The 27,283-nt window shown below is 44.8% G+C and overlaps 2 protein-coding genes across 6 annotated transcripts in view; one reads left to right on the top strand and one right to left on the bottom strand.

Moving 5' to 3' along the window:
• Positions 1 to 1,961, top strand: part of HBP1 (HMG-box transcription factor 1) — a 31,538-nt gene extending 29,577 nt beyond the window's left edge. For all 4 annotated transcript variants that reach the window (XM_082399834.1, XM_082399837.1, XM_082399835.1 and 1 more), the window contains exon 11: positions 5 to 1,961. In XM_082399834.1, the coding sequence (XP_082255960.1) occupies positions 5 to 22 (18 nt within the window). In that variant the 3' untranslated portion in view covers positions 23 to 1,961. The remainder of the gene's footprint in view (positions 1 to 4) is intronic.
• Positions 1,842 to 27,283, bottom strand: part of COG5 (component of oligomeric golgi complex 5) — a 284,645-nt gene continuing 259,203 nt past the window's right edge. Inside the window, exons 18-22 of one of the 2 annotated variants that reach the window (XM_082399763.1) lie at positions 25,761 to 25,998; positions 20,270 to 20,346; positions 10,134 to 10,260; positions 9,612 to 9,691; positions 1,842 to 2,163 (exon numbers count right to left, since the gene is read on the bottom strand). In XM_082399763.1, coding sequence (XP_082255889.1) covers positions 2,049 to 2,163; positions 9,612 to 9,691; positions 10,134 to 10,260; positions 20,270 to 20,346; positions 25,761 to 25,998 — 637 coding nt within the window. In that variant the 3' untranslated portion in view covers positions 1,842 to 2,048. Of the gene's footprint in view, positions 2,164 to 9,611; positions 9,692 to 10,133; positions 10,261 to 20,269; positions 20,347 to 20,397; positions 21,722 to 25,760; positions 25,999 to 27,283 lie in introns of those variants that run through there. The other variant, XM_082399764.1, reaches the window with a different exon arrangement.

Genomic DNA, 27,283 nt, shown 5'->3' with positions numbered 1-27,283 from the left:
ACAGGGCTCACAACAACATTAAACCAGGATGCTTATGTTCTTAAGTCTGTATTTGCATAAACATTGACTGTTGATGGAAAGACTTAAGAAGATCAAGGTCTCACCATTTGTCCCGAATCCGTGTGACCGTAAGATACTGATAGCATTGAGTCTTGAAATGATTTAATAATATGAGTGAGGATTTGCTTTCTCCATTAGAGCATTAAGTAAGCTAAAACTATCAACATTGTAAACCAAATTGCCTTATTTTCTTCCAAACTTCATATATGTCTATCAGGTAATATAGGCTTGAAAATTGATATCCTGTGGTGCTAAAGTACAGTAGAAAGAGAGGAGAAGTGTATACATGTTTTATTTTAAATTGTACAAAGGGGGAATTTAAAAATATGTAACTGCTGTTTATACATTGGCTCCTTACTGCTTATTAATCTGTATTGTATACATAATGGAGTGAAGCAGAAGCCGGGAGTTGGCCTTTCCTTGAGCAACCACCATATGGCTCAGCATCTGTGCCAAACACGGGGGCTCCTAGTCTGGCCAGTGCCAAGAGGTTGCCGGAACGGGGGGCAGGTGGATGGTGTCAGTGTCACAGCCTGAGAGCCACCTGCCGCGGCTCCCGGAGCATGCTGAGTGGACGCGCCAGGTGGCAGCACCCACCCCTTGCTCGATGGCGACAGCCCAGGCCAAGGTAAAGTTAGTGAGTAGCATTGGGGTATAGTCACTGTAATGGTGCTGTTAACGGTTGACACCATTGTATTTTTAACTTTGTGTCCTGTATCTCCTCAGCCACATATCTTAATATCGTATTTGTCATCGTATCTCTATGGTGGGGGCAGACTTTGCACTTACGCAGTGCAACACGTGCACTTTACTTTCCTCCAGCTGTCTACAGTGAGAGCAAACACGTTGGCAATACAGCTGCTTATGCTCTGAGCTACAATCATGGCTTTTCTTGTTACTCACCAAGTGGTGTTTCTGGTTAGGAATCACAGCTGTAAAACTGAATTTCAGTTCATTACACTTCTTCATGATGTTGCCCCTAAATTTTGCACACTATATTCTTGTATATTATTTCAAATAAAATGAAAAAAAATTGTTTATCTCTGACTTCCGCTGATTGATCCTGACTGAACTTTACGAATGAGTCATCAGAAAAACAGGTTCAGGAGATGGAAAATACTTTAGAAGTGGCTTATGGGATTTTAAACATTAAATTTAAAATAAAATGTTAATGACAGGGCAAGGGCAATAGAAAACTAAGGACCTAGATTACCTACGATTTATAAGAAACCTTGTAGAGTAAACGTTATTTTTAACTTGGCATCTCTGTTACAAAGCTGAACAGGCCCGAAAGTCTGTTTTTAATAAAATGACACACAAGACTGTAAAGACAGCCTTGCTCTATCTTTATTAAAGATACAGTAAGACACAGTTAAACAGCATTTAGCCCTACATCTTAGCTTTGGGATATGCCAGTGGTTCCCAAACTTCGTTGCACGTTGGAAACACTTCGGGATTTTTTTTTTAAATACTAATGCCTGGCTCCTACCCCCATACGTGTCAATAAGGGGTACAAATTGGGCATCAGGGTTTTTTTAAAGCTTCTACCAGTGAGTCTAATATGCAGCCAAATATGGAAACCACTGGGCTACCTACTTATCCAGTGAGGAAGGATGCCAGCTGGGGAGAAGCAGTGTACTTACTATAAGTTGGTCGAATCCCTTAAGAAGCAGTGGGGACTCTGTGATGGGAAAGAAGTTTTAGATAGCCTCACGGAAAAGCCTGAGAGGAGAGACAAGAGTTCGGTATGTTTCTGGAAAAAATCAGGTCCACACGGAAGGTGGTGATGATGAATCAGTTTTGACATTTTATGCTATTTAAGGTAGAAGGGCTTCAGAGGTAAACAGGAAAGATCAACAGGAAATACAAAAAATTCGATTACATTCTTAAAATAGTAGATGGTAGCTGTCCTTTAGAGTATGTGTTAGTTTAATTGCAAACCTTGGATGGGTTAGCACAAAATGGAGATTAAGATATACTTCACATTATTACTGAAGAGCAGACATAGCTTTTTGAAGCAGTTGGACCATTATGGGATAAACTGGTGCAAATTCTTTGCCTTCTCTGCTTTTAACTGATTGAACGTAAGCTTCCAGGGCGCCCCTGAAAACCAAAAGAAAACAAGGATCAGAAGACGATACAAATGAAATAAAAGAGCTTGGAGGATGCCACCAACACCTAAAAGCAGCCCATTTCTGGAACTGCTGTGCCCAGTCGACCAGCCCTCAAACACTTGGTGGTGGTGGTCCTGTGGTTAAGGTGCAGAGCTGTGCATGGTTGTCAGCCTGCGTCGCACTTCGTGGTCTCATCACCCAATCGGAGGCTGTCTGGCAGCTAAGATTCCCGGTCTCCCTTTCGTCGTCTCTCCTGCCGAAGAGACTCCTGCGGAGCCAAGCGCAGCCTGTGCCGACGCACAGAGCTCACAAGGGGGCGCCCTGCACTGTGCAGCCTGCACGGCACACGCCGACACTGGCAGGGCTTTGTGTTCCTGTTGCCACAAGTAGGATAAATTGTTCTTAGGCTCCAATTGTTGGCCCATTAGGCGATAAGAAGGCAGTCTGAATTTAGCCAAGGGTATGATTATGATGTTCTCATGAATTAGACCCGGGGGTCAGCAAACCACCCCACAGGTCAAGTCCAGCCCTGTGCTTGTTCGTTTATGCGTATTTTTCATTATTGGTCTATTTAAGTTCTAAGTAAAACAATTTTTTGTCATAATCATGAAGTTTCACACTCTTTGAGAGTAGAGCATTTCCATAAAAATGTAAGTTAATACCATAACTCAGCTCACATACTGTCTCAAATCCCATCTAATATGTAATTCTTAACTGTTTGCTCCCAAACACTGAAAATATTAATCCTCTGTCAGGTTTGGTCACTATTTTCATTTAACTACAGGGGATATCCTTGCCAGGAGCGTGTCCAGCTCAGTGCTCACACCACAGCACCCTTCAACCCTGCTATCCACTGTCATGGTTTCATACACAACTGAATCTCCAATCTCTTATTTCCAGCCCTGACCTCCCTCCCGATCTCTGTGTTCTGGACATCTTTATCTGATTCCTTCCAGGTCTCCCTCAAACTCACCTGTCAAAAACCTAGGGCCATCTAAAGCCATGGAATGTACAACACCGCGAGTGAGCCCTAGTGTAAGCTATGGACGCTGGGTGACCCTGATGTCTGTGTGGGTCCCCCAGCTGTAACAAATGGGCCACTGTGGAGGAGGGGGTGTTGATAATGGGGGCGGCTGTGCAATGGGTGCAGGGGACATAGGGAAAAATCTGTGCCTTCTCAAATCTGCTGTGAACCTAAACCTGCTCTAAAAAATATCAAAAAAAGGAAAAAACAAACCTAGGGTAAAAAAACCCAAGCGAAGGGTAGCGTTCTGCCCCTTCCCCTATTTCAGCAAAGGACACCATCGTTTCCCCAAAGTCTGTATCTAAAATTCTTTTAGTCCTACACCTAACCAGTTCTCAAGTCCTTTTAACTTACCCCACACGTTACCACATCCGGTCCCTCCTCTCCCCTTAGCTTCAGTCTGAACCCTGCCATCTTGTGCCCTAATTGCTGCTGTAACCTCGTAGGTGGTGGTCACCCTGGTGCCGCCAGCCCTGCACTAAAGGACCTGCCACACTACAGCCAGAGACGGCCGCCTGAGGTCCGTGACCTGCCGTGCCCTCTCGCCATCGGGACAATGTCTCCACTCACAACCCCACCGAACACCAGCTTCATCAACAACCTCCCCCAGCGCTGTGCGACTGCTGGGTTCCAGACCATTTGCTGTGCCCTAAAAAGACCCTCAAATCATTAGTTTCCGTTGTTTGTGTTACCGACACAGGCAGAGCAGCTCCATCCAGCTCACTGGTGACTCTCAGCCCAACCCTGAGACCTGGGTGCTTGTGCAAATACCACTCTGAAAGAAAGACGTCTCTGCCTAACAAGGTCGGGCTCCAGAAAGGGCTTGTTTCCCTTCAACCACACTGGCTTGTCTCATTGTTAGTGAGACAAAGCTTCCTCGTTAACCGTCCTTATCTTTGGAACGCCCCTCCCCGATTTCTTCCTTGTAGAGCTTTAACATAGGACCAGCCCAAATGCCTTGTTTTTGATAAAGCCTTTCCTAACTCTAGGCAGCACAAAGCTGAAACCACCGTGGAGTCACATAAAGTTGTGGACAGGTCTGGGGCTTCTGCACCAGTAGCGTGGCTTAGCCGGACCCCAGCATTTGGGGACGGATCCCTGAAGGCTGGCTTCAAGTGAAGTAATACTTTACTACTCACGCTAAAGTAATCAAACTAGAAACCAGCTCTGCAGGGGCCTGGCAGGCTCTTAGTTCAGAAGCACCGCTGGTACCTCAGGCTCTGCCCACCGCTCCCCCCGACCCCCGCCCTGACCTAGCTGTGTGATCTGGGCTACATTTTGAGCCTATTTGCTCATCCGCAAAGTGGGAGGAATACCTACATGATTTAGTTATGAGAGTTAAAGGATCATACTGTGAAGAACCTGGCTCTCTTCCAAGTACATCTATGAACCTATGAAGCACTCAAATACGGTTTTCCCCACTGCGCTTCTGATGGCCTCAGATTCTCCATGTAAGGAGCAAGTTGTTTACACTTCTACCGTGCATGACCACATTGCCATGTAAGGATCTGTGTGTTGGTTAGTTTCCCTCTTAATATGTAACAACTTTGAGGCTTGGGGCTGTTTTCTGCATTTATGTAGCCCCAGGACCTAAGTGCTTGCCAAATGCAGGGTGAATGAATTAAAAAAAGTGAATTAGATACAGGAAGACAGAAAACTGTAATGAAAAAGACAAAAGCAATGAAGAAAGTAAATAAAAGAGAAGCATGAGTGCAGGGATCCTCAAAAGTACAGGCAAGCAAAATGGAATTTAATGCCCTTAAAGAACAATGTCCTGTGAGATGCCTTATTCGTGTCAGGGCTGAGCCTTAGATGAAGCTGTTTCTCTGTGAAAAAACTTGTTTCTTTTAGTAATGCTATTCAAGTTGCTATGGCATCCTGGGCAAACGCCCCACTCCCAACATGTAGTCCCTGCAGATTCACACACAGTCGAGAAACCCCCAAAGGCTCCAACTGTCTTCAAGACAATGGTGATGTATCAGTCTAAGAAATTAATGCACTGAAATTCACAGAAACTGTAATTGTTCTGCAATGAATGGGTTAGAGTCATTTTTATCTAATCAATGGACAAAAATCCACTTAGCAGTTTCATCTGCTTTCAAAAGGATAAGATATTACATAAAACTAGACAATATGTGGAAGAAAGTTCAGAAATGAGTTTGGTTAGTGTTTTTGGTCTTCATCAAAAACACCATCAGAACTACGGAGAGAAAAAAGATTAAAGCTGCCCTCCCACGTAAAATCAGAGCAAGATTTTCAAGCAATTATTACATTACTTCATTTGCTTGAGCAAAACATCAGCTTCTTGGAAGTCGGGCCAAGCATTATGTAAGAGTCTCAACTCTGGTTTGCATCCAAAATAGGAAGATTATTAAAGTTACCCTTATTGAAAAAAGAAATCAGTATAGGAATTGTGCAATTAGTAGAGGGAGGGTTTGTGGTAACATGGCAACACTGCCCAATGTGATATGAACTAACCAAGTGGAGGATTTTACGGAACACACAAAATTGATTTTTGTCAGGCAGGACCCATCAGTGTGCTTAGTACTGAGATACCTAAATGACTTAAAAAACTACCATGTGCCTTTGCAGGCCTTCCCCTGACTCCATCCTCCCCTGGGTCTCACCTCAGGCACCCAGTTCCCAGAACTGGAAGGGATCTCGCGCCATAGGAACACTAGCTCCTATGAGACCAAACTTCACCCTCCAACAACAGGGATCCCGTGGTTCCGCAGAAGTGGAGGAGCTGAGGGAATGGTTCCCAGCCTGTGGGCCCCGGACGCCCAGAGGAGGGCAAGGGGTCCAAGGATGCACGGGGCACTGAGAACTGTCTGACGATTGTATAGATGAAAAGTACCAATAAGCAAATAAAGTCTGTAAACAGTTTTGACACCATAAAGGTGTTCCCCTACTGAGACTCAGGAAAAACAAAGGAGAAGCGGCCACAGTCAGAAGAGTTGCTGTCCCACTGCCAATATCAAGAGTTGGTGCGTATGCGGCCAATCCTACCTCTTCTGCAGAACTTGAGAAATCTTTCCATCACAACCTGAGTCTTCATCTTTGCCGAGAACGTATTCAACACCTGCAGACCCCCAGGAGCTCCCCAGGCTGCCGCCCCGCCCCCGAGGGCGCACATGCCTGCCTGGCAGGGGCCGGGAGGTACCATCTTCCCCACTTACCCCACTCGGCCCCAGGAGTCACTGATCACTCCACTTTTAAAATTAACTTGACTAGGATCCATTCAAGCTCTAGAGAAACGTCTGGTGTCAAAAGGAAGCAGAAAGGAAGGCAGAAGAGAGGTCATTGCTTGCCATTTGTTCCGCAGCAGTGGCTGCTATACCCTCGATCTGCCCTACTTCTGACAACTTAACACACTGCGCCGGGAGGAGATGAGTCCACAACAAGCTTTGCCCCCAAAGCTAAAACAAATTTACTGACATTTAAAGGGCAATACTCACCCTGGGTTTATCTACAGGGGCAAGAAATTCATCCAGTGGTGCTTCAGTATGCAGGGAGGAAATCAGTTTTGCAGTAACAGTAAGAAAGAACGTTCTCTAGCACAAAGCTTCCTGCTTTGCCAGCAGCCTGGGCTGGAGCAGGGGCACGGTGTTTTGGAGTCCCCCGAGGAGGGCTCCATGCCCTGCTCAGCACCGAAGGCTCTGGTATCAGCCATGAGTGGCGTGATGGGCAGGCCTTATTCAAAAAACTTGACAGCATTTCTGAGCATGGTTTTCGGTTGCTAAATATAGGCTCAGCAACAGCATTGCTGATGAAATCACTCGGGAGACATTTTTAAAAAGAAGCAAAAGGAAGCAGATTTGTGATGTGCCCACAGCAGGACAACTGTCGTAGATGAGCTCAGTCCAACTCGTTAAGAGGACGAAGATGCACCCTGTCCCATCAACTGAGCCCTGCGCGCTCTGGCACTAGCCAGTGGGCTGCAGCTGAGCGAGTCGACGGGACTCGGGGAGGGCACCGCAAAGCCCCACACCGCCCCGGCAGAGTCCCCCGTCCACACCTGGGGCCTCTTCTGAGGTCAGTTTAACCAGACGCCGCACTGACGGTGACAGCTTCCCCGCGTGTCCCGCCCCGCTCCTCGCTCAGATACTCAGAGCTGAGAGGACAAGCGGCCAGCACGGAAGAAGAGCAGGGGCGCGGGCCACCCTCCTCTTTATCCACTGGTAGGGCCGGGCGCTCCCCTGGGCGCCGGTCGCCACACTTGAGGACTCGGCGCCGCTCCCGGATCTGGCGGGCTGAGGTCTCCTCCACGACCCCCACGGCCTCCTTTCTCGGCGGCAGGGGGCGTGGAGGGGGGTGGCTCGCCCTGGGCGACTAGCCTCGGCGCCGGCTGTGCTGCGGGGCCGCCCGGGCCGCTTTAAGAAACCCGGATGCTGGCTCCCAGCCCTGGAGATTCCGAGGCAGTCAGGGTGTGGCCTTGACACCTGGATTTTTCAAAGCTCCGTAAATGACTCTTGGGTGCAAACACAGCGGAGAACCACTTCAGCACACGAGCCCCAGGCTGGCTCTGGAGAACCCAACTCATCCCCTGCTCTTAGGCTCAAGCGAAGGCTGGTTTGGTGCCCTGGTCCCCAGGCTAAGAGCATTAGGGTCCCCTGGAAGAGCTGAGAATGGCTTCCAAAGTGATTTAAGAGGTACAACTGCCTGGCTTTGGAGAATGAGGGTGACAGAGGAGTTGAATGATGGCTTCAAGGTTTTCTAGCTTGGCTGGATATAGGTGACAGGGACACCCCAACCAAGACAGGGAGTCTACATCGACAGAGGAATGGATAAAGAAGATGTGGTACGTATATACAATGGAATATTACTCAGCCATTAAAAAGAATGAAATAACGCAATTTACAGCAACATGGATGGACCCAGAGACTGTCATACTGAGTGAAGTAAATCAGACAGAGAAAGAGAAATATCGTATGATATCCCTTATATGCAGAATCTAAAAAAAAAAAATGATACAAATGAACTTATTTACAAAACAGAAGCAGACTCACAGCCTTAGAGAATGAACTTACGGTTACAGGGCTGGCAGGGGAAGGATGGGGGGAAGGGATAGTCAGGGAGTTTGGGATCGACATGTACACACTGCTATATTCAAAATAGATAACCAACAAGGACCTACTGTATAGCACAGGGAACTCTGCTCAATGTTATGTGGCAGCCTGGATGGGAGGGGAGTTTGGGGGAGAATGGATACATGTGTATGTATGGCTGAGTCCCTTTGCTATGCACCTGAAACTATCACAACATTGTTAATAGGCTATACTCCAATACAAAATAAAAAGTTTACAAAAAAAAAGAAAAAGACAGTGAGTCTAAGAGAATGAGCACGTTTGAAAGGAAAGATGATTTACTCTCAGCATTTTGGGGTTGAGATTTCTGTGGGACTTTGAGTGATGACATGTGACAGCAAGTTTGCTGGCCTGAGGCCCTGGGCAACCAAGATGAACCACAGACCCGAAGCCACAGGACAGAAGAGGTCACTAGAGTCACGGGTCTGGGTGAGCTCACCTGGGAACCAAAGTACAGATCGAACGTGAAGGGAAAAGAGCCAGGAACACACTGTGGGAAATGATGGCCTTTAAGGAGTGGATAGAAGAAGACAGTTCAGCAAATGAGACTAAGGGAAAATATGGCCACAGAGGTGAGAACAGAAACAGATGACTGAGGTGTCATGGAAGATCCAAGAAGGCAGGGCCTGTCTTGGTTTGCTTTGTGTCCTCAGGGCCTGGCACATGGTGAGTATCAATAAAAATAAGTGGAATCGGTCAGTTGATGAGCAGTGTCAAGAAGGAAGTGGTGGTCACTTCTAGCTAAAGCTGCAGAGTGATAAAGTGATAAAGACGGAAATTTCAAAGGCGAGTGCTGATGGAAGAGAGATGCTTAGTAAGCCGTATGTGACAGTGCGAGCATCCCACCCTGGGCATGGCAGGGGTGTACGCGGGGGTGGGGTGGGTGGGCGGGGTGTGTCTGCACGTGTGCGCACACGTGCATAAATACACCTGAGAGGCACTAGGCTGCTGGGTGTCCTTGTTTTCTACTAATAACAGTATCACGTTTACTCCCATCTGTGTTCCACGACTTCAGTAACTGCCCCACGTGGAAATGAAGCAGAAAATGGAGCCAAGGCAAGGAGTCGTTCATAGTTGAGGTTGGTTTTCAAAACAGAAGTGCATGGTTCTTAGGGCTGCATCAGGCACGGGACAGCACAAGAGGGGATGTGAAGGACACAGAAAGCAAAACCTGCCGTGCCCCCCAGCAACGCGCCCGCCCTGGCGGCACTCCAGCAGGTGGGGGCCGGCCCCGGGGAGCACAACGTGGACACGCCCGCCCGGGCCCCCTCCTTCCTCCTCCCCGCATCCCCGCATCCCCCAGGCCCCTGCAGCGCACGGCCCTACCTGATGAGGAGGAGCCTGTCCTTTTCAGAGGGATGGTCATCCAGCCACTGGGAGAAGCGTGCGTGGGACCACTCGGCTCTCTGCAGGGTGGAAACACGATCAGAGGAGAGAGGGTGAATCCCGTCCTGCGACAGCACGTGCAGGTTCAGGAGGATCGCAGGGATTCCCGGGGTCAAACACCTGCCCGAAGGCAGGCGGCACAGCCCTCGGTGCACCTTCCTGACTCCCAAAGAGGCTTTTGGGTTTGCCAATTGAAGGTGGGTCAGAAAAGTAAATGGGGCCTCCGTCAAAAAAGCTTTATGAACATAAATTACTTGTGTCACTATTATTTAAAAGGCTAATTCTAGATGCAGCAGGCAATTTTTACACTGCTGAGAAAGTAGGGGCTGGGCAGTGGGAATCTTTCTTCCTTCCTTAGGCATTTGCTGCCAAGACAGGAATCCGTGATTAGTAAGGTAGGAGAAGGCCGGGCACCTTCAGTTGGGGGAAGGGGCAGCAGCGGCACATTCTTCACTTCCTTACCTGGAAGGGGGATCTCAGCTCAGGGGGTGCTCTTGTGAACAAAAACTGAATAATGATGCTGAATGGAATAATGTCCCCCAGTGCAGGGCTACTGGCTACGTGTTCACTTGTCTGGAAGAGCAGTGGTCTAAAAGAGGGAAACGCAGAAGTTATTTAATGCTATTTGATACAGAAAGAGGTGACTTGGTAGAAGAATCATAATAGCATATTAGTAGAATATAACTGCACAGTAGCGTAATAGCATAATATGCAGTAGAAGAATGAATAACAGCAGTCTTCCTACACTGGCTAATTCCTAACCATTTCTTAACCCCCTGTTTAGCCCGGAGACACACACACACACCCACACACTCTGGCAGGTGGACCTGCCCTTCAGCTCCTTCCTTGACCCCCAGCTCACTGCCTTTGGGTCTGACTTTACTTCCAGGTGACTCAGCAAAATCCCCTCTTAGAGCTCATCTGATGAACAGGCTAAAATCAAAGCACTTAGTTGAAGCTGTCAAGCAGCTATAACTAATAGGTTTGGTCAAAATTTTCAGATTTTATATAAAATCCTTCCTTGGGCTATAGTCTAATGTGGGTAAATTCAACCATTTTCTATACAACTTTTCAAAGGGCAATTATGTCCTTGCATATACGAAATTATTACCTCACCGACCATCCCTCCTCCCTCCTGACACACTGTGTGTCTGGGCGTCACCATCCACGAAAGGCCTCCCTCATTTTACTGTGCTTCACAGATTTGGTGTTTTTTTAACAAACTGAAGGTTTGTGGCAACCCTGTGTTGTTAGATGATGGTTAGCATTTTTTAGCAGTAAAGTATTTTTAATTAAGATAGGTACAATTTTTTTAGACATAACGCTACTACATACTTAATAAACTATAGTATAAACATAACTTTTATATGCACTGGGAAACCAAACAATTTGTGTGACTGGCTTTACTGTGAGAGTTGCTTTATGGCAGTTGTCTGGAACCGAACCTGTAATATCTCCGGGGTACACCTGCATTTTACGGGAGCCTGCAGGAAAATCTATCCCGTTACCAACCACCTACCCCCTTGTCAAAGGCTGGCAAAAATAATTTGAAACTTGTACTGACTCTTCCTTGGCTTTGGGCTCTGATGGATAAGAGTTAATTAAAGGCCAAGCTGTAGAGGCTGAATCTCAAGAGGAAAGATGGCAGCAACATCTCCTGACTGAGCAGCGATTCTGAAGTATGTAAAATAGCTCTGTACCTGGGCTCTTTCTTCACCCCACGTGATTTACTCCAATCTACAGCTGAAGGCCTGAACGAACCAGAGACACGAGCTTCTTCACCACACTGATGATACACTCAAGAGTCAGCAGTGCTCTCAAAAGATAGTTGGTTCTGGTTGGATCCAGAATATATTGGAAAAAATGTCTTTATATTAACTATTCTATAAAATTTATCCCTGGTAGGGATTTTTCTGATTTCAACTGTTTTGTAAAACAACATTATTCTATAATTTGTTGTCTCTAACTAAACTACTGTGGAAACTTTTTAGTTCACCTGTGTTGCCTGTCACCAGACTTCCACGAAGCTCTGAACCAGGTCCTCCGCGGGAGCAGGGCTAGGGTCTTCCCACAGCTGTGGGCGGTACACTTGCCTTGAACACTTTCAAGGGCACTCATCTCACAGAGCTCCGCACTGCAGAGCTTTAGGCAATGAGTCCAGCACCTACGCGGGTATGAAAACGTTGCTGAGGGAATTCTGGTTTTCCTGGAGGCATCCCTGTTTAAGTCCTTCTCTGTGTGTTGAAGACCCTGTCTCCATCTAGGCGAAGCTCCTAGTTTTAACAGCAGCAGCAATAGCTACCACACAGAACACTTATTTAAAGCTTTAGAAACGTGAACTCATTTATTCCTCCAAACAACCCTATAAGGTAGGCACTGTTACATCCCCATTTTACAGATAGGTAAACTGAGAGGAAGAGAAATCAAGTAAAAGCTAGGAAAGGGCAGAACATGGACTCAAACCTGTGCAGCCTGGCTCTTCATTTTGCCAGGCAGCCTCTTTTAGGATATCAACTGTGGCAACTACTCATCATGTTTTTAGAACAGATAGACTTATTCTCAGAGAGAAACAAAGACCCCTGGAGAAAGTACAACTTCAAACTGTTAACAACTCCTATATGGTAACCTGAGCAAAGTAATGTTTCCAGGACACCGTTTGAAGGCCATGCACTTATTATATCTTTAGGTATCCCCAAATTCTCTCCATGGGTCAAGGACCTCCAGTCACCCACATAATTGAACCATATCATCACAGTCTCTCTTGGAATTATTTTCACCCGGCATGACCTGAAGTTCTTGAGGGGTGGCGGGGGCGGCAAAGAGTGCTTCGGTCTCAGAGGCCTCTGGAAGCTGACTCTGGGTGGGAGGGGAGGAAACTGCGCCCCAGCTCCACTTCCCGTAGCCTGGAGAACCCTTGTCCCGGCAGGGGAAGCTGAAACATCTCACAGCCCAAGGTCACCGGGTGCTGAGCAGCTGACATTCCCAGACTCAAAGTCAGCCTGGGGCCAAGCGCGTGTTTGAGCTGTAACAGGGCAAAGAGCCAGTGGAGAGGCGGCTCCTCCACTGGGTCACGGGCTCATCTTGCAGGTCTGGCGCTCCTGAAAGGCCACCCTGAGGATGTGGTCAGACAGGGGAGCTTGTGCCTTCACTTCTCTCCCGGCTGCCCCTGGTCTGGTGAGAGTCCTCCCCTGCCCCAGCAAAGCCCAATCTTTGCCTACAGCATGTGACATGGTAGGCTTCATCCTGAACCCTAGCTCATGACATTTGGAGACCCGGGGGGCGGGGGGGGGGGAGAGGCCAGTCCTGTATGACAGTCCTCCACTTCCTGAAGGGCAGCCACATGGAATCCTTTCTGCCTCTATGACAAAAAGATGACCAAGAATTTTGGTCCCCACTCTCTCTCAGTGCTCCCTATATGAAGTCCCACGTACAAATGCTTTAGAATTAAGTACTAAGAAACACTGGACTTTTTCCTAAGAATTGATATACTTCCTTCCTCCCGAAAGTGAGAATTACATAGCTGATTCTGTTCCTCTTTTATCTTTGGCTTCAGGAAGTTTAAAGTCAAATTTGAAACTTATCTACCACAATTAAATTAGTTTTATGGTTTGATTATTTGTGTTTTTCTTTGTTTTCCTTCTATATTCTTGATGCAAACTGCAAACAATCCAAAGGTAGGAAGGGAAGAAGGATGGGAAGGGGAGAGGGAGGGAGACGGAGAGGGAGGAACGATCGGTAATGTGCCACAGCCGGCAGCCCAGCCGAGCCACACACGAGGCTGCTGACTGCAACACCTGCACAGGGCAGGCCTGAGAGAAACCAGCTCATTTTGAAACAGCATCTTCTGGTCAATCACCTGTCCCTTTGGAGCTCTGAGTCACAGCTGTTATTTTTCTGCCAAGACCAAATCTTCCACTCTAGCCACTAACAGATCTGCCAAAAAAGCCATGGAAAGCACAACTGGATTTGATTCCGTATTATGCATCACTGACATAATTACCTGTAAACACTGAATGCAGACATTTTGTTTCTGGTGCTTGTTTTAAGAAGCTGCAAGAACACAGAATGAGAACCTCCCTTCTCCCTGATTCCAGGTGGAATCTGAAATACCGCCAAGTTCAAAAAATACATCACCATCTGAGGTGATAAAAGGAACAAAAGGAAATTAATTAAGGTGTTATAAAACGCAGATTCCCCAAATGCCACAAAATCACTCTTAGAGAAAACACTCTAAGTAGCAGTGTTTTCAAGGTTAAACTTTACAGGCAGCTGGTATTTTTTTTTTTAATTTAATTAATTAATTTATTTTTGGCTGCGATGGGTCTTTGTTGGTACGCCCGGGCTTTCTCTAGTTGCGGCGAACAGGGGCTACTCTTCGTTGCAGTTTGCGGGCTTCTCATTGCGGTGGCTTCTCTTGTTGTGGAGCACAGGCTCTAGGCGCGGCTTCAGTAGTTGTGGCTCGCGGGCTCTAAGCGCAGGCTCAGTAGTTGTGGCGCACGGGGCTTAGTTGCTCCGCGGCATGTGGGATCTTCCCGGACCAGGGCTCGAACCCGTGTCCCCTGCATTAGCAGGCGGATTCTTAACCACCGCGCCACCAGGGAAGTCCCCAGCTGGCAGTCTTAATTAATCAAGTATTAGGTCCCATTAGAAAAAAATTATACTTCTAGTAGAAGATCTCCACATTTAAGTGATCCATAGCTGTGTAGCTGTCAGTCTTCTGTTAAGGCCAATTACGGAGCGGAACAAGACTCGAGTCCTGCTGTCCCGCGTCCACAGCCAGCATCCGGGGGTCCTGGGCTGCCTGCCGCCACCCGCACTGCAAAGCTCCTTTTGGTGAGGGCAGCCCAGAGCACTGAGAATGTGCACTGAGACACGGAATCAGCAGAGAAATGAGCGGGGCAGGAGGGGAGGACACGGGACTCCTCCCTGCACTGGACATAGTGAGGGCTTCGGAGAGATGGGAAGAGGCCCAGATACGGTGGCAGGAGGGACTGTGTGTGTCCCAGGAGAGAACGGAGCAGGAGGCCGATGACTGGGGGTGAGTCCGGGCTCAGAGCAGAGAGGTGAGAGGCCCCCCGGGTTCCTGCCTTGGAGTCTAAGGCTGTCAGTCTCAGGGGACCAGGACAGAAAGGAGGCAGGGGTTTCAGGCAGACGTTCTCTAAGAATAAAAGCACACATTTGGTTCAAGGTTCCTGCAGCATCTCCTGGAAGGCTGTCTGCAGCGGAAGATGGGAGATGCGGCATTTCAGAGCAGGAGGTCACCGCCAAAGTGGGGAGTTTAGATTCTCTTTAACACTCTGACTTCTCCTGGATGAATCATATAAGCGTGCACATGTTGCTCTAGGACCCTTTGGAGTGCAAACAAGCGGGGACTTCTGGGATAAGACGCGGGGCTCGGTGGTTGCGAGCACAGGCAGTCCTGGGTCTGAAGTGCAGCCCTGCGGCTCACACACAGTTCTCACATGTGCAGCCCCGAAAGCTTACACCCCTCAGCCTTGACTGCTGCCTGGCGGTCAGCCCTAACTCTCATCTATCGTGGGAGGGCGGAAGGAGGAAGTACCAGGACAACGCTCAGCACAGGCTTAGCTTATAATAATCAAATAATGACTGTTAGAATAAAAACGACAATAAATGAACTATCCAGCCCTCCACATTTACCCGGGTGCTCCTAGCACTACCAAAGTATTGGCAGACAGCAAAGCGAACCAAGCCCCAGATGTGGCTGCCTTCTGTCTTCAACGCTGACGTCAGAAGCTTGGAATTAAGAATCCAGAAACCTTGGGGAAATCGTGATTGCAGAGGATGGACTGAGTGGAAAGAAGGAACAGAACACATCTGGGGGTCCTGGGGCTGGAAGTGCTCGTCACGGAGGCTGCAGAGACGGCCACCGTCAGGTCTGCAGACCTGCAGGCAGGGACCTGCGCGGAACCTCAAGTGGCAGTTGATCACGGAGGTAACTGTAGACACGGGAACCCTCACCACTCCTCCAACTGAAAACTGCTGATGTGAACACTACGCTCTATAGTTACTAATGGTCTTCCTTCTCCGGGCCCCTCACGCTAACAGATCCATCCGAACAGCCCCTATCTCCTGACAGCTCTCAGTGCTCTTCCACTAAACCCAAGGAAGCTTCCAGCAGAGCAGGCTGTGGATATAACTCAGGGACCAGGCTGTTCCCTGGGAGCGGGCCTGCCTGAAGGCAGGGTCTGTGTCCCGGGCGGTGAGGGGCCTGTGGCTCTCTCTGTCCTTTGTCTCCCAACGATCTGCGCTGACAGGCCCCTGGCCAGGTGGAGCGAAGGTAACCTCCCTCACGGACACCTCTTGGGGGACACCGTCATGCTGTGGAGGGCTGGACAGGGACAGGGCCTCGTGGGTCTTGTGTACAAATACAAACCACCCAGGGGCAAGTCCCTAATGTCGGCAGCTTTCTGAGGCAGCATTCTCTCCGGGGTAAAAGATTCCCACTGCCTGAGAAACTCTCATGTAGACAGTAAAAGGTAAATGCCTGCAAGAGGCTTGCCAGCCTAATTAAAGAGTCCACTGACATTACGTCCAAGAGAAGTGCCCTGTGGCGGGTGGCTGCCTGATGAGGGGAGGGTGCGCCTGCCAAGGCCGGGGCGTCTGGGGAGGGGGGAGGGGAGGCTGCACCGGGGTCTGGGCTGGAGACGCCCTGCCTGGCACCGTCACCCTCCCTTGCACTGGGCCTGCTGCCCCCTCCTGCAGCCCCTGCCTCTAAACCTGCTGGGCTTTTGGTTGTTTGGCTGCCTGTTTTTCTTGCCCCCCGACCCTTACTGTATAACGTTTTAGTATATTTTATATTATTTTTAGGCTCCCTTGTTATTTTTAAATGGGTGAAACACTGCAAGAGGGATTGTTAAATATATTTGTTGACTTTTCTAACTACAAATATAAAACAACCAAAGCAAAGAACTTGAAAAATATAGGAAACCTCTAAAGGAAAAATCACTAGTAACAATGCTACTCTCCCAAGGTAACATTTTGATGTTTATCCTTGATTTTTCCTCTCCAAACACACATGCTATTATTTTAAAAATAGTAGGGATCCATACCATATATACTGTTTAGTAGCCTTTTTCATTTCGTGATGCATTAGGAAGTACTTTTCATATTCTTAGATATTAACTAACAACATAACTTGTTAACGGCTGCATATATTTGATCCTATGAATGTGGCATATTTTATTTAGCCAATCTCCTACTGACTGTCACTGAGCTGGTGCTGATGTGACTCGGAACCTTTAGGGAGGAGACCCATGAACAAGAGCCCAGGTCAATTACGTACACGACCACTGGACGACACCTTTTCCTTGTCACAGCACACAGCACAGACGGCAGGGTTAACAAGAATGGGCCCTGCCACTGCAACTGGTCAGGACTAATTTTAGAGAAGAGACAGATGTATGTCTTAACAAGTTTTTGCAGGTAGCAAATAAAGTGCCTAGAACTGGGTTACGAGAATAAAGACAACTCTGTATTGACTCACTCCTCTCTAGGAAGGGACTCTGTAGGACCTCCACATGGGGAAGCTGTCCTAAGTCAATCACGACAACTGCCGAGAAGCTGGCGGAGCCGGGGCCTTTCCCGGCCATGTATACAGGCAGAGGCAGGGGGCACTGACATCCCTTTTCTCCAAAGATGGGACCTGAAACCTTCTTTTCAGACTAGGGCTAGATTTGAACCCCAGAATATACTACGCTTTCATTTTATTTCCTGATCCACTTAATCTTAAAATCTTTATCAAATCGTGTCCAAGACCTCTCAAACAACTGAGAAAGCTCTAGGATCAGAGAGATTTCTGTACATTCAATATATCTTTAGGAATATGCTGATGGATATAAATCTCTGTTAGAATTTTTCACTGAATTCAAGATATGGAGAAGTCTTCATAGGCAAAGCACAATTACTCTTATTATGTATGTGCCAAGGCCTTAGGAGCTGAGGGGTGTGTGGGAGGAAGCTCAGGGTTACCAGAATCCCAGGAGAAAAGGGCATAAATCTTTATAGATGGAGAAAGGGACAAAACTCTGCCCCTATCACTAGAGCAGCTGAAGTTCAACAATAGAGGGCCCTGTGGGGCTTCCCTGGTGGCGCAGTGGTTGAGAATCTGCCTGCTAGTGCAGGGGACACGGGTTCGAGCCCTGGTCTGGGAGGATCCCACATGCCGCGGAGCAACTGGGCCCGTGAGCCACAACTACTGAGCCTGCGCGTCTGGAGCCTGTGCTCCGCAACAAGAGAGGCCGCGATAGCCAAAAATAAATAAATGAATAAAAAAAAAAAAAAAATAGAGGGCCCTGTGAAAAAGGTGAGAAACCATGGGATGCAAAACATTAGTGGGTCATGAAACCAATTAAATGGGTTAAAATAACCAACCAAATGAAAAAGAAACGTCAGAGAATATCACATGAAGTGAGAGTAATTAGTGTTTCATGGCACACGTGTGTGTGCATGTGTGTGTGCCTGGGTTTGAGTGTACTTGCATGCAAGTATATGCCAGATGGTAACATAAAATCTCTCTTAATGTGAGTCAGGGTGAAACTCTGGAAACACATCTAAGATTGACCATTGCCCCATGAGAGAAGCTAGCTATAAAAAACAAAGGATTTTAAAAAATTATACACTAACCAATCATTAATTTTTTATTCCATAAATAGATACTAAAGGTGTCACTATTCAAACTTTAAATGCTCCTTTAAAGAGTCCTTCTTTCATGTGAAAACTGGGAGGGTTGACAGAAAATCTTAAATGAATTAAAATAGAACTGTTCTTATGTGAAACCTTAGAATGTGTATCTCCATACTGTGACACAACTTTAAAAGCACTTGGAAAAAAAAAAAAAAAAAAAAGCACTTGGATAAAGGCCGTCTTGCCTCAGCAAATAAGATAAGCACTATTTTAATACATACACGTGGAATAAACAACTAAACATGGGAGCCAGCACTATCAAAAATAATAGTCTAATCTTAAAATAGCAAATCCCTAATCACAGCTTTTCCCATGCCTTTTAAAATAACTAGTTGGTTGATATCCCTCAACATGCTAAGATTCTGTTACTCAGGGCAGTATTTGATCATCCAACCGGGATTACCGTGTTACCATCATACTCAAAGTAAGTGACTTTACAAGAGTTTTATTAAGGTTATTTTTATGGTACATACAGATGACTGGTGGATCGGTTACTCAGCACCTCTTAATCTTTTGACTTGTCCCTATTTGGTAGTGCCAAACCCTAAGGCTTCCAAAATATTTAAATACTTTATAAAAGGTTTGAGCTAATCCAAAGAAGGTATCTGAAAACACTTGTGATCCCACTTTAAGTTTTTTTGAAATCCAACTCAGATGGGCATCTGAGAAAAATATTTCAGACTCCTGTGTTGGCATTAAAAAAAATCACTGCCAGTTACTCACAGGCAAAGTAAAGGATAAGTCTTCCCTTTCAATCAACAACCTTGGGTTCATTACACTTGAATTTTCTACCAAAATCTTGGATGACATAAGAGAGTGAAGCAATCTTTTAAAGAACATACTGCTTCTTGATTACTCTAGTTTCTAGTACTGAGTCAGTTTATAGAAAGCCACATGCCTGGACTCTCTTATCTACCTTTATAAAGAAACATTCAAAAACCATTATGTTTTTGGATTTTATGGAGAGCTGATATCAAGGTTTCCCATCTGGTATGCTGTGGTCAGAAAATGGTTATAAGTATTATGTTGATCCCCTTGGCCCTCAGGGTTGGTCATCGTTTTATATGTATATATTCTCTATGTGTGCCATGATGTGAAAAAGTTTGGGAAGTTTGGCTTACTGAATAAACAGCCGTATGAACAACATCCTTTTATCTTCTAAAATCTGATACTTAAGACCTAGTCATTAAGCTATTCAAGTCTTTAAAATTTGAGTTGGTAAAAGGTCTATCTAAGTATTCAGCACTGAAAAGGATTTTCCTGTTAAATTGGTATATTCTTAGATCATGAGTTTGAATTAACTCATTGTTTTTCTTTTTGAACTGGTTTCTAGTAAGCTCAATCCCAAATTCTGTGCTCAATTGCATTAGCCATCTTTAGCCTAAATTATCTACTACATTTACAGTCATTCCCTGCATTTCACCACTAAACTCAGTTCTTCTAATACTCTATTTAATAGTTTTGTTAGGGAATGCAACTTGTGACCTTTTTAGAAGTAGACTGGATTGGAAATGATAAATGAACAAATAATACTTTCAGAAAAAGACATCTATAAATTATGAACTGCCTAATATTACTACTCAATATATTTCTGTAAGAATGGAGAATAAAAAATTAAAAATCCCCCTAGAAAGAGCATAATAAAAAATTTACCAGCTCAATCTTATGAACTGCAACTCAAAACTAACACATACACAGACATACATACATACACTAGTCATCGCATATAACACTATATAAATTTCTGGTTTGAAGAATAACTTTCAAATGCCACTTTTGTACATCACAAAATGGTTGAATAATGGCAATTTCATACAGATCGACATGAATAGGAGAGGATTTATCTGCTAATGGGATATGGCTATATTAACAGCGATAACAGAATTATGTCTCACCTGAATGACCTCAGCATTCGATAGGACTTTCCTAAATCAGATACTCTTCTGCAGAACGGACCCACAGCCAACTCCATCTGAAATATTAAAAGATATCCCCAGCTTTTTACATCAGAATCTTGAAGTGAATTGGGGACACACTTGGATCACAGAAGGTTGTAGCTTGCAGTAAACTTAAATTTTATCTTCACTGTGAGGCAGGTTTTGAAAGTCAAATTTATTGAAAGGCAAGAGCTTAGATAACTTCTGCATTTATTTACTAAAGAGGCATAAGATAATTCCCTTCAAGAAGAGAAAAGCATTTTTTGTTATGTAAGAGGAGAAAGTTTAGATTGTTTTGCTCCACTGAAAAATCAGAAAAAGGAAGGTTTTCAAGCCTGCCTGTGTGGCTATACTTTAAGCAGACATCACAAGCCTTTGTACATTAACATAAATGATGACCGTTTTCACCAGGCTGGCTCAGGGGGTTAAAAGCACTGACTCTGGAGGCAGCACACTTGTGTCAGAATTTCTGCTCTACAACGACTTAGTTGTGTGGCCCTGGACTTAACCTCTTTACGTTCCAACTTCCTCATCTGTGAAATGAAGGTAATGCCTATCATAAAATTATGCAAGTGAAATAGATAATTTCACAAAGCACTATGTGCACGGCATATAGTAAGTGCCTGTTAAATGTCAGCACTTATTATCGTATTTTAAAAACTTCCCCCTTTTAAATGTTAGTGAATTAATTTGTTTCCTGACTGAAGAATTTAGCAACTACTACTTTCACTTCTCTTTATTTCCCTCCTTTGACTGGAAATTTTGTCATTAATTGGAGTTTTAGGCTACCTGTTCTTTATCCACCAAGCGCATATGCAAAATTTTTGCATATGTGGTACTCAGATGATAAACCATCTCTCTATACTCGCTATAAACAGGACCCTGGTAAAGAATAATTTAGAAAATGACTGAGAAAAGGCTGCTCCCTGGTAAATCAACATCTTTCTTCAGGAAAAATATATGAAAGAAAAATGGGGTTTCTGTCTTGCTGGCCATCTTTCTGAAAAACTGTTCAAATCTCCTTGACATTGGAAGACCATGGCGACCTAATCACTCACTCATCTGAGAAACATTTTTGACTCCAGGCACCAAGCTAGACATGGGGATAAGAAGATGAATTAGATGGTCTTGCCTCTGAGGAGCTCTCTCAAATTTATCAAAGAAGGGGATATATATTTATTTAAACAATATAATTTTTATTCATCTAAATTTTAAGAGAGGTACATAGACACACATACACACATACTGATTACTATTAAGAGAAATGACAAGTGTGAAATCAAATGTACGAACTGAGTGTCGGGGAGAATTGCAGGGCAGCTTTCTTTCTTCAGATGGTCTCAAGGGTGAGTCGTGACTGGTGAATTTCTCTCCTAGCATACAGAGGACGCAGTATATACCCTGTAGGTTCTAGGGGGAAACCAACCTCACATGATTAGCAAAGTCTCTAAAATACAAAAGAATAAGTAAATAAAAAGAGAAATCTGAGGAAGAAAAGTCAGACTCTTGCCAACAATGCAGAAGAGAGCGGCCTCGACCCAGTGTTCTCGAAGGCACTGGGTGATGGGCTGTTCCCTGGGACCTGCTGATTCACCCAATGGGAGCTTCTGGTTTCCTACAGAATGTGGCATTTATTTTATAGTCAGCACAGAGTACAAATGTGCTATCACGTACCTATGACTGTGTGTGTGTCTCTGTGCACGTGTGCATATAACGGTTTCTTACACACTGAAATTATGTGAAGTATTTTTCATGAAATGTTTCTGTCAGTTTTTTTTTTCAGTTACCCTAGTGGGCTTCATCATTTTCAAAGATTAAACCAAACAACCTTTGCCTTAGCACTTGAGCAGGATTGAATGTTAAGACAAATAAGTGGCTAGGAAAAAATTACGGTATGAGAAAATATGACCTTGAATGGCTGGGTCACCTAGAAATGACTGCAGATTTCTATGCCATAGGACAATTTCAAAACGTTAAATGTTCAAAATAAATTTTTCATCCATCAAGGACCTCTAGGGTACTAAAAACCATCTTCTTCTGCCAGAGTTCCATTAAACAATAAAGGCCATGTTTCTGAAGGGCAGGAATGTTCCTTTTAGAGGAGGTGACTCTGCAATTAGCTGTAGATACAAAAATGGCATCTGCAACTGCCTCTCTCCAGCTCTCCTGTTTGGAGGGAACGAACAGTCAGCTGCAGGCGTGGTGAACTAATTACATAGCTGCTCCATGCCCACCGCAGACATTTGGTTAACCACAGGGCATCTTTGGATACTCCCAGGGCATTCCTGCCCTGATACTGTTCAGGAGAAAAGGCAATAGGAATTAGAATCTTGATTATTTGGGGTTCTTCCCTAAATTTATACTTCCAGGCAAAAAGCAAAATAGATATAAATGTATAGTATTTCAAGGGCACCAGAAATAAAGAGAAACCGCTCAGAGTGCCACTCAGTAAATGATTTAATGCCAACGTCAAAAGCCATCCTGTCCCTCAGGAAAGAAACACAGTTGAGGGGCAGAGGGCAATGTGTGGCTCAGAGGGCAGTATGGACAAGTCCCCAGAGAGACTCTGAATCAGCAGAACCCCAGTGGCCTTGGACCAGCTTAGTGCTTTAGAAGTGCTGTGTGATTAGTGTAAACACAGAGACCATGTGGTCACAGTAGGGAATTAATTACCAGGAGGAAAGCGCCTCATGCCCGTGACCTGATTCCTAGGGGGTGTGCGTTGGGCACTTCCCTCATCGTGAGCCCCCCCAGATGGCTCCCTGCAAATACATACTCTTTCACCTGTGCAACGACGCCAGTGGGGAGAAGTCAGGATTCCTACAGATATCTTGAAAACATATCATCATCTGTCTTTGCAACTGGACTTTATGCCAAATAATCAGTATTCCCAAACCTACCCTACTGGAATCTTCTGAGCTCTTTCTCTTTCTGTTATTTATGCCACAAAAGCAGGCACTTTTATCACAAGAACTCTTTTTAAACCCATAGAGGATTTGTGTGGTCTTGATTCCAATGGCCTCAATGGCTTTGTTTAATTTTGAATACAAATCGGTAGAACTTTCAGTAATGAGGCAGCCAAAAGGCTTTCTAGTCCCAGGTGATGCCCGTCATGAATATAAACGTCAGGGCAATGCCATCTCAGGGTTTTGATTCACCCCAGAAAAATGCAACCAAGTACGAATCCCGAGGTACAATGCCACATAACTGCAGTTGTGGGAAGAAACCACATCAAATGAAACAAAAGCCCTCAATTCACTTTAATGTTTTTAAAATATGGGGGGGAAGATATAACAGCTGGATAATACTTGCCAAAGCTACTGGTCACGACCATGACTAACTTCAGAAGTGCTGGCACCTGTCTTTCCTGCACCCACGACCCACAGGGCCGGGGAAGCAGCCGCAGAGTGAGTGGCACGAGGTTCTGAAACAGGGACACTATCCCGAAGTGAACCAAGGAATCAGCCCCACGGAGGCTGCAGCAACCAGTGTCACTGCCGGCCTGCAAAGGATACTCTTAACACCGAGTAAGAAATGGAAAACGGAGGCTGCCCTGGAGCATAAGTTAGTGATATTGACTGATGAGTTTCATTTACCTTAAGGGAAGGGACCTGGGGAAAGGTTTGGTTTATAGGCAACATGTCTTCAGAAAGAAGGAATGCCAAATAAAATCCTGAATGTGCGGTTTTAAGGAAGGTGGGAGCTCAACCCTGCCCCTGGATGCTACTTATTTTGAACAGGTGCCAGCTGTGGTAGCAAGGGTCACAGGACAATGCTCTCCAGCTTTCAAAACTCACAAGGTCACATAGCATTAAAATAAAAACAAAAACAAAAAGCCTTCTTCCCACAGCACTCTCATTTTGGCCATCTCCTGCTCGGCTGCCACTCTAATTGGACTTGAAGTGCTGCCTCCAGGAAAGTGACTCAAGAACCAGCTGGAGCAGAATGCAAATAAACGGGTGGGGGAGGGAGCCCAGGGAAAGAAGAGGATAGGAAAAGAAAAACAAAATGAAGGAGGAAAGGGGGAAAGAAGAACAGACACCCCTTTGAGTTCAGCTCACAGTGTTTTTAACAAGTAAGAGCAGGTCTTGGTACATCACTGTGTTTTCGCTTTGATAAGCAGCCTGTAATCCCAGAAAGGGACAAGTACGACAATATACAGAATTCACCTGTAACAACAGAACGTACAGGTGCCTGAAAACTAAGTTGATAAAAACGGGAAGGGTAAAAGAAGCCACACGAATGGCAACATTTACTTTCAATTTTCATGCTGAGGTTACTAAAGGCATATTTCACAAAGGAAGGCTCTTTACTCTGACCTAGTGGTCTCAGGCATATCATTTGGGGATGAAAATGACTAATTCGAGACCAGTTAATATGCAAAGAGCCTGGCTCTTGAAACATTACGATATGTACCTGTTCCTCATTGTAACTGTCAGGTATGAGGGAGCGCCTACAACCACCGCCTGGTACAAGCAGCCCGCCACATCCTTTCCTCGGAGTAGGAATGATGAACCAAGACTTGCTCCCAGATGCACACAGGAATAAAGAGGGACACTACAATTTGTCTCTCTTTACAAACAGGAAGGATCTGGCACACTGCTAGGAACAGTCCATGCGAATAACTATTTAGACTAGTAAAGCTAACAGCTTTCAAAGGCTTAAAAAATAAGTTCACCTTTGACATGCTATGTAAATATGAATTGTTTCTGAATCTTTTTTTAATGAAAGTGGATGTATGAGGTGTTTATTCTCTGCCTCTGATACTATATTTATAAGGCTTTTAAAAAGTCTGTCTAAAGGACAAAGAAAAAAACCTTTCTATAAGAGCTGATTATGGTTCTGCTATTTGAATGTGACTCTACCTCATTCACATCAGATAGCGTGGAATGACTTCAAGGTGGCCATGCACAAGAAAGGTACTCTTATTTAACAGAGGGGGATCAAATAATTCACCTGGCCCTCTGTGCTTCTAAATGAATTAGAACACCGCCCTGGAGGACCATGCATGTGTCAGAGATCTTTCTCTTTACATGACAACAGACAGCCCCTTTCTACTGTTTGAAGGATAAATTTCATTGTCTATATTATTTTCCAACAAGGTTAATCAATTATTCTTATCAGTACTGACCTAGTGGGATAATAAAATAGTGAGAAAGCCCCATGTTATGTAAAAATGGGAAATGCTGCTCTACTGTGGAACAAACTACTTGGCTTAACCTTGAAATATCAAAGATGACTGATGATCCTTTTGTTAAAGACAAAGTAAAAAAAGCTGGTATGAAAGTATCTTTAAATTCTTTCGTTTTTTACCAATTAGGTTTAGATTTATTTTTTCATGTTAAAAAGTTTCTTCAGTTAAAAAACTGAAGACCATAGATGGTCTTTTATTTAATGGATAATACTGAGGCTGAAACATTTTCCCCTTTGTAGCTATGCATCAATTTACCTGTGCAAAATCAGCAGCAAGACGCATTTTCCCACCTTCACCAAGAGGTCTTATGAGACTGGCATTTCGGATAAAAAGTTCAATGGCTCTTTGGGCAATAGCTTCAGTGTTGTCAAAGACAAAATCCAAGCATTCGAAGTGTCTAAAGTAGTCACTCATAACTCTGGCAATAAAACCTTGAAGCTCCTTCATGTAGAGAGAACAGGGAACATCAGGCTTTCCTGAACTGGGTAATGATCTGCAAAAGAAAAAATCAGCCAGTACACTAAAAGGCACTATTTGATATTTGTCTCCCCCTCTGCCCGCTATTTCACTCCTAAGCAATTTTTTACTTTAAAGGTAAGAAAGGCATTGTTTATTTTTGCTAAAAGTTAAAGAGCATAAAACAATGTTTAGATTATATTCTAAAGACTGTTTTAGGATGCTAGGAAGATGACTGAAAGAATCTTGGAATCCATGTACCAAAAGACTATTAAAAATGAAACAGACAACCATCTGTCTTGGATGATTTGCAGAAGTGCCTTATGCACTCTGACCTCTCAAGGTCTCTTCCAGCTTTACGACTCTCCATCCACTCACGTGGTTTGCCTGGTTAGTGAATAAATCAATATTAGATACTGAAATAGGATCTTACACTTTGTAGCAACAGAAAATGCTGCCTTCCCCAAACAGATTCTTGGCAAAGATATCTCTGCTCTTGTGCTATTTATTTAATCCAATCAGTCCAATAGTAGAATTCTGACTGTGGAACTGGTTATGTAACAATACACATGGTATGCAATTTTTTCCTCCCAGATGATGTTTGGAAAGGCTTTAATTTGGATCAACAGATGATGCCAGCTGATGCTCCACGAAATACTATTTATAATTTATAAGTGTTTATAATTGCTCTTTAAAGAATATATGAAAAGAATGTGCAATATTTATAGGAAAGAAGAGTTATGCCAAAATTAGAAATCACCTGATATTAATTAGCGAGCCAGTGAGATCACTGGCTATATAATGCTGAATCTTTTTTCAAAAAATAAATCATACTCTGAGAATGATGCAGAGAAATTGGCAATGGTCTAGGGAAGAACAACAGATATGATTCAAATGCCTAGAGCAAGAGAATGAGGTGAACTTAATTATTTTAAAATACAGCAATGGTTATTATAAATGGGACGCTAACCAAAGGTCTTCCACATCCAGAGAGCAGATAGAAATAGAGAAAGCATGCTATGTTCCAGCAGGAAGAGACTTTGTTCAGGTGTAAGAAAGAATGTCCTAACTATGGCAAGGCCATTGAGGGGGGCATGGGGGAACACTGCTGTTTGCAATATCATAGGGTGGAATGCTGCTTGGTACAGAGTACAGGGACAGCCTTAGTAAGAGATGGCAATCTTCACGTGGGGTTTGGTTTTGCCAGATTCAGACCATCATGGCCTATCTTTATTCAGGTTTTGTCAGTCCAAAAGGGTAGGTTAAAAAAAAAAAAAAAGGTACCAATCCCTTTCTAATCTTATGCTTTATCAAAAGCACTG

Source organism: Balaenoptera borealis (genome assembly GCF_965194805.1).
Source record: "Balaenoptera borealis genome assembly, chromosome: 7".
NCBI classification, from domain to species: Eukaryota; Metazoa; Chordata; class Mammalia; order Artiodactyla; family Balaenopteridae; genus Balaenoptera; species Balaenoptera borealis.
Note: the sequence above shows the minus strand (reverse complement) of the source record. Positions and strands in the feature narration are given on the sequence as shown.